General features: G+C 53.3%; 1 protein-coding gene across 1 annotated transcript; it reads left to right on the plus strand.

Annotated features, from left to right (window-relative positions):
• Positions 1 to 282: 282 nt before the first annotated feature.
• LOC115034968 lies at positions 283 to 2,650 on the plus strand. Its single transcript, XM_029492577.1, has one exon. The coding sequence runs from the start codon at positions 1,312 to 1,314 to the stop codon at positions 2,629 to 2,631; it is 1,320 nt and encodes a 439-aa protein (XP_029348437.1). The 5' UTR covers positions 283 to 1,311; the 3' UTR covers positions 2,632 to 2,650.
• Positions 2,651 to 7,786: the final 5,136 nt, after the last annotated feature.

The following is a 7,786-nucleotide window of genomic DNA, read 5'->3' on the forward strand; positions in this document are numbered from 1 at the left end:
GGAAGTATCTCTGATAGCCAATGAAATGGCTGCAGGCATCAACAGAGTCTTAAAACTGGCAGCAGACCGCTCTATCCCGCTAAAAAGAACAGTTGATTCTTCGGGGGAAAACCCCTGGTGGTCTCCTGTCCTCACATCACTTCGCCGAAATCTAGGCCGAGCTAGGCGACAGGAACTGAGATCTAGCAACCGGCTACAATACAACAGGTTAAGAAATTAATTTCTAAAAGAAATTAGGAAGCATAGGCTCGCCGCTTGGAAATCGTATGCGGGATAAGTTCAGCGGTGGCTGTCACGGTGGTAGGACGTGTTTTTGTGCCGCTCCCGGGCAACTTCAGTTCTTTGGCGGTTTTGTGTTCCATTTTTTGCGCAGTGTGTATCGATCAACGCGTTACGTCGTTCTGCGTCGACTGGTCCAAACCGCGAGAAAATCGGCCTAGTTTTCGCGGAGAAATTGCGATTTTTCCGCTCACCACGAGTTTTTTGCTACCGTGTTACGCAAATCGAGTTTTGTTCTAAAAAGTGCGCGTTCGGGCCGGTGTCGGTTTAGAGTCGGCCTGATAAGACCCACCGCACCCTCCCGGAGGGGTCGGTGTATCGCGCGCCCCCCTCGGACCCCCTGGAACGGGGAAAACCAGCGACCCTAGCTCTTGCGCCGCCGTGCAGATTGCGGCCAAACTACAAGCGCCACGATCGCGCGCTGTGGCTCAAAGGACGCGGCCGGAGCAGACGAAACCAGGGACACCTTCCACGACGAGGTCCGACAAATAGCGGGTGAGTAAACCTAAGTTTCACTTACCCCCTATCTCTTTACACGGCCGCCCAAAGCCGCCCAGGTGAAAACGGCGAAACGGAGAAACAGCTGATTTCCGCGTCGGGAAACAGCTGTCGTCACGTGACCGACGACGGTGACCAGCTGACGGCGTGTGACCAAGTGACGACGTACAAGTGACGGCGACACTCGTCCCTTGGCGGCAAATTCGAATTTGCCTCCAAAACCAGTTTTTCGCTGATAACTCGGCGGGAATTCATTTTAGAGCGTCGGGAGCAAAAATTTGCCCTCCCAAAACCCTCTGTCCTACCACGACCGCACCGGATCCGATTCCGAAGACTCGTACCCCCTAGCCCCCCCAGGAAGGGGGGAGGATAGGGACAGTGAGCGACAGACACGTGATCCGAGGGGGGTAGTGACAAGTGCGAAGTCAGCGCAGCAGGGTGCCGATACCTTCGGATTTGGCCCCTGCACTGCACTGTCAAGTGAGAAGTGATAGCAGCAAAGGGGGCAAGGGTCACCGGACCTTCCCCCTTGCCATGGACTCCTCATCGGAGCCATGTGCAGATAGTGGTAAGTCCACTTTGGCGGAGAAATTAATCGCCTCACAAGCAGCTACTTCAGGCGCAGCAGCTGGTAGCAGTGAGGATGGAGGGAATTCCACGGCTTCACCATATGCGATGGTCAAGATCTTGGGCGGGCGGATTCAATATCTGAATGGCGTTCTGTCGCAGTTGTTCACCAAGGCCCAGGGTTTGGAAGCGTCCCTTGATAAACTCCGGAGCGACCCTGCTAAAGTCGCTATTCATGAGACCCTCTCGGTGATAAGAGTCCTGCGGGGCTGCAAAGAAGAAATTGCGAAAGCATACAACGCTGCAGCAATTAGGATTAAGGAGGTAGACGTTAACACAGCTCTAGAGCACCCACGCAAACTAAATAGCGATGCAGAGACTCAAAGTCCCTGTTGGTGGGACACTATGCCCCAGACCAACATCGGGGTAGGCAGTTCGGGCGGTGGTCCCGAGAAATGGACAGAGGTGGTCAAGAAGAGGCAGGCTAAGAAGCAAGTTCCATCTACGGAGGGTGCGCCAGCACAAAGTGCGAAGCCAGATACAAAAAAGGAGAGTACTCGGCCGCGGGTACGAAGTCGCCCTCAAGCGATATTGGTAGGCGTGAAAGCTGAAGAGTTCCCAGCACTCGCTAAGAAAATTCGCGGTGGTGTAGATCACGGCGTTATTGGTGACAGTGTTGTGGGAATGCGACAGGCAAAATCTGGGGGGCTTCTAATCGAGGTCCGCGGTGATCAAGACAAATTGGAGGCAGTACGTGCGGAGATCTCCCGCTCCGCGGGCACTGAGTTCGAGGTGCGCGCACTGCAGCAAAAGGTATTGATCGAGGTCAGAGACCTCGACCAATGGACAACCGCGGACGAAGTGATGGAAGCCATGGCTACCGCCACTGGTAGTCCGCCTGAGTCGCTTAAGGTTGTCAGCCTCAGGAAGAGGTACGAAGGGACTCAGATGGCTCTGGTTTCGTTGCCGATTGGATCTTCCCGCGGAGTACTGAGCACAGGGCGTCTCCGAGTCGGTATGGTGAGTTGCAGACTCAGAATGGCCGAAGGGAAACCAAGATGTTTCCGCTGTTTCACTCATGGGCACATGGCCAGGGAGTGCAATGGTCCAGATAGGTCTGGGTGCTGCAGGCGGTGCGGAGAGACCGGCCACAAGGCGGTCAGTTGCGGTGCCGCTGAACAAGCGGTAAGCGCCTTTGCCAGGGTGGTGCAAGGGTCCAAATCTATGCCTAGCGCTGGATCATATCGCTCGGGTGGAGCGACGGAGGACCAAAGCACACCCAAATGATCCGCGTCCTCCAGATTAACGTCGGAGTATGCAGGGCCTCGCAAGACCTCGCGCTTGCGACGGCCAACGCAAATGAAGCTGATGTGCTCATCATCTCCGAGCAGCACCGCGACCGCGGCGAGGAGTGCGGATGGTACCCGGACGCGAGCAGTAGAGCCGCCATAGCAATCGTCAGCGATATCGCGGTCGACAGAATCGGGCCACCTTCGCCGGGTTTCAGATGGCTGGAAATCAAAGGGTACAGACTGTACAGCTGCTACATCTCCCCGAACGTGCGATTCCCCGAATTCGAAGCCTTCCTAGCCAACTTGGAAGCGAGCGTCAGGGGAGCCACCGGACCCGTAGTCATTGCCGGAGATTTCAATTCCAAGTCCCCAGAATGGGGCAGCCCAATCGAAGACCGGAGAGGACGGGCCTTGGCCGACCTACTCGCAGCTCTGGGACTGGCTGTCTGCAATGAGGGAAGCGAGCCGGCTTTTGTCAGGGGCGCCTCAGAGTCCCATCTCGACCTCACCCTTGTCAGCCAAGCGTCAGTGAGAAACGTAACCGGCTGGACGATACTAGATGAAGAGGCCCTCAGTCTCCACAAGTATATATCCTTCAACGTCAACGCTCTCCGAAGCCAACAGAAACCAAAGGTCCAAAAAGGCTGGGCCTACAGAAAGTTGGACTTCGTTAAGCTAAACGAAAAGCTCCGACTAGGACCACCACTGGTTTCGCATGACGCTGCGAGTGCATGTAAACAAGCGATATCCTGGCTCACGGAAGTATGTGACGCGTGCATGCCCCGCGCCGGCGGCGGCACTAAGAGGCGCCCAGTTTTTTGGTGGAGCGCAGACATAGCCGAGCAAAGAAGGGCATGTCTCAAGGCCAGAAGGACATACACTAGAAAGAGGAAAAGGGCAGATGAAGCAGGCAGCGCTACAGAAAGAGAGCATTTCAAGCAGCAGAGGAAGATACTGGCCACAAAAATTGCAGAGTCGAAAGACAAACACTGGAGCGATCTGTGCGCCCAGGTAGACGGGGATCCGTGGGGAAAGCCATACAAAGTCGTGATGAAGAAGCTAGTGCGCAGGAAGCCCATTCCCGGACTGGAAATTCCTGGCCGACTAGACGACATCGTAGGCACCCTCTTCCCGCGCAGACCGGTAACCGAAAGAACAACAAGCACGATTGGTGCTGATGAATTGAACCGAATAAAGTTCACGACAAATGAACTTCTAGCAGCAGCCAGCGGACTACCAAACGGCAAAGCTCCGGGGCCGGACGGCATACCTAACGAGGTACTGAAGATGGCAGTGAAGATGCATCCGGCGTTTTTTGCGAAAATCTTCAACAGCTGCATTGGGCAAGCCTGCTTCCCGGTGGATTGGAAATTAGCGAGACTAGTGCTGCTACACAAACCGGGCAAACCACTCGATAGCCCGTCAGCGTACCGACCGCTGTGCATGCTGGACACCGCCAGCAAGCTGTTCGAGAAATTGATAACTCTCAGGCTACGGGAGCACCTCGTGAATTCGGGAAACCTCTCAGAAAACCAATATGGTTTTAGGCGGGGGAGATCGACGATCGATGCACTTGCAAGGCTGCAGTCTATAATAAAGAACGCGAAAGGACGTACCAGCGCGCAAAACAAGTTTGTCGGCATGCTCACCCTGGACGTCAAAAATGCTTTTAACAGTGCCTCCTGGGAGTCTATTATCGGGGCCCTAGTGAAGACATCGACCCCAAAATATCTCCAAGACATCCTGGGCCAGTATCTGACAAATCGGCGTATAGCCTTCGACGGAACCGACGGCACGTCCAACATCATCGATGTGTGTTGCGGCGTCCCGCAGGGCTCGGTACTAGGCCCAGATTTATGGAACCTTATGTATGACGACCTACTCAACATAGCTTTACCTGAAGATACCGAACTGCTAGCGTTTGCGGATGACGTCGCCATTGTGTGCACGGCCCAAGTGCCTTTTCTACTGGAAGAGAGACTGGGAACGGCGCTACAGGACGTCGTGGGATGGATGTCCGAAAACAATTTGGAATTAGCCCTCCAAAAAACTGAGGCAATTCTGTTCACAAACAGAAACACGAGGAACACAATGAACGTGGAGTTCCCACCCCACTCTTTCCCTTCTAGTCGCTGTGTGAAATATTTAGGGGTTCACCTCGACCCAAGATTGCATTTCGCACAGCACGCAAAGGCAGCGGCGGAACGTGCAATGGAAACAGTGAAGCACCTAACCCGGATCTTGCCCAACCTCAGAGGTGCCAAACAGAAGACCCGAAGAGTATTGGCTACCGTGGTAACGTCGAGGCTGCTGTATGGAGCACCGATATGGTCGCAGTCGATTACTGCCGAAGCGATGCGTACAATGATGGTTGCATACAGGAGAACAATGCTTAGAGTTGCGTGCTGCTACCGCACCACCTCGCACGAGGCGGTCGCTGTAGTCTCGAGCATGCCTCCCCTCGATCTATTGGCAACAGAAAGAAGGCAAATTTTTGAGGGAATGGACAAAAGATCTGCCAGGGAACAACTCGTGGCCAATTGGCAGGAGCAGTGGGTCAATGCAAAAAACGGAAGATGGACACACCGCCTCATCAGGGATGTCGCCGCCTGGTACCGGAGAAAACACGGAGAGGTCTCCTACCACCTCAGTCAGGTACTGACGGGTCACGGGTGTTTTGGAAAGTACCTTAACAAGTACTGCAACCTGGAGTCGGACGCGTGCGCGCAATGTGGGGAAGCCCCGGACAGCCCAGAACACGCGGTCTTCAAATGCGACGCTTGGTACCGCTGGAGACACGAAGCGTGCGTTTACCTGGAGGTGACGGAACTAACGGCGGATAACACGATTGAAATCATGCTCGAGTCAAGGGCATCCTGGGAGAGAATAAGCCAGCTCTTCACCAGGATCATGATGCGCAGAGAGGAAGAGGAGAGGAAACTACAGCAAAGAGCGGGGGCACGAAACGCGGCCGAGAACGGGATTCCAGACTGACTGGTCCAGGACACCGGGTCGTGAAGAAACCAAAAAAAAGAAAGAGAGGCGACAGGAACTGAGATCTAGCAACCGGCTACAATACAACAGGTTAAGAAATTAATTTCTAAAAGAAATTAGGAAGCATAGGCTCGCCGCTTGGAAATCGTATGCGGGAGACTTAAATACTAACCCTTGGACTAAAGCTTTCTCCTGGGCAAAAAGTGGCAGAAAGCTAAAGACCATTCCCAGCACTATCACCAAGGAAGATGGTTCTCAGACTGCTGACTGTAGAGAAACGGCAGAAGTCTTCCTTGACAAATTTATTCCTCCCGACCCTGCCCAAGGAAATTGGCGCTACCAGGGACCTTTGGAAAATAAAGATAATCCTGACATGGTTACAATAAAAACCGCCATCTGGAGGATCAAGCCCACGAGAGCCCCAGGTGCAGACGGCATTACAGCGGAAATATTGAGGAAGCCTTGCCAGCCCTTCAATACCTCATCACAAAACTTTTCGGTTTGTGCGTATCCAACGGGATCTTCCCAGAATGTTGGAAAACCGCAACACTGGTCCTTATACCGAAGCCTGGAAGACTTGACGCCAGCTTGACCAAATCTTATCGACCGATCAGTCTGTTGCCTACATTAGGCAAAGCACTCGAGACCATTATCATCCAAGGCATTGAATCCGAAACTCACCTAGACTCCCACGAAGAACAACACGGGTTCACCTCGGGAAGGTCGACGGTCAGTGCATTAGAGGATGTCTACGACTTTATCGATGCGTCCCGGTCCAGACACATCTTTGGCACGTTCCTGGACATAACGGGGGCATTTGATAACGTCAAATGGTCTCCCCTGCTCCAACAGGCAATCAAGCTCGGCGCCTCTCTGAACACGGTCAGAATAATAAATTCATATTTATCCAGCAGATGGGCTTGTCTGGAAATAGAAGGGATACAATACAAGAGACAACTTTGTCGAGGCTGCCCGCAGGGCTCGCAGCTCGGGCTGGCATTATGGAAAATAGCCATTTCCCCAATATACGAGCATAGACTCTTCCCAAGCACGTCAAAAATAGTCACTTACGCTGATGACATATTACTGCTTGAAGGTGCGGCCAGGCCTCACACAGCTTTTGCGCGCATTGAGAAACAGCTGGACTCTTTCTCCGATTGGGCCGCTGAGTTCTCTCTCGAGTTCTCTGCCTCTAAGAGCCAGCTGCTCTCCCTAAAGAGCGGCCTTAAGCCGGGATACTCCATCGGCTTCGGAACGACACCGAATGCATCGAGAATCGTGTCAGCAGCGACGGCGAAGTATTTGGGTATCACTCTCGATCCCCGGCGTAGTTACTGGGATCACGCGAAGGCAGTAAGCGCCAAGTCCAGCGACATGTACAGGAGACTACGATCCCTGTACTCTGCCAACTGGGGCATGGGTCCATCGGCAGCCCGCATAATATATAAAGGGGTCTTCATACCGAGAATAGCATACGCGGCAGAAATTTGGAAAGCCGGCACCATGCTCGAGAAAAGTCGAAAGACATTGCTGAGCGCCCAGAGAGCCCCACTCTTGGCGATAACAGGCACGTACAAAACCGCCTCCACGAACTGTCTCGCAGCAATCGCTGGCACTTTCCCCTTGGATCTCAAGATTAGATCTCAGGCCTTGAAAAAGGAATTTGCCAGGCAGAAGATAACAAGAGAATCCCTGGTCCAAGAGACTGACGCACTAATGAGCGAGTGGCAGCGGAAGTACGAAAGGTCCGAAAAGGGAAGTTGGACTCAGAGGATGATTCCCTCCGTCAGCTACAGGTGCAGCCTTCCCCTAGTCCTGGATCATTATACATCACAGATGTTAACTGGCCACGGGGACTTCAAGGGTAAGCTTCACAGCTTCAAGCTAGTCGATGATCCAATCTGCGCCTGCGACAGAATGCCTGAAACGGTGAACCATGTACTGAGGTTCTGTCCCAGGGCAAAAAAGGCACGTATAAAATTAAAGAAGAAGCTTAGAGAGGAAGGCGAACCCTGGCCTCTAAGGAACGGAGCATTCCTCAAGTCTAGGAAGACTTATGAGGCGTTGGCAACATTCGCCAGGGAAGCCCTTATAAATAGAACAGATCGATAATAAAGCAGTTGGTCCTTAGACATGTTGGGTCAGGACGCGCCACC

The sequence above is a fragment of the Acyrthosiphon pisum genome, unplaced genomic scaffold (assembly GCF_005508785.2).
Source record: "Acyrthosiphon pisum isolate AL4f unplaced genomic scaffold, pea_aphid_22Mar2018_4r6ur Scaffold_21807;HRSCAF=24939, whole genome shotgun sequence".
NCBI classification, from domain to species: Eukaryota; Metazoa; Arthropoda; class Insecta; order Hemiptera; family Aphididae; genus Acyrthosiphon; species Acyrthosiphon pisum.

Excerpts from the sequence above, each read along its gene's own strand:
- LOC115034968 (XM_029492577.1), top strand. The coding sequence starts at position 1,312 with ATGGACTCCTCATCGGAGCCATGTGCAGATAGTGGTAAGTCCACTTTG.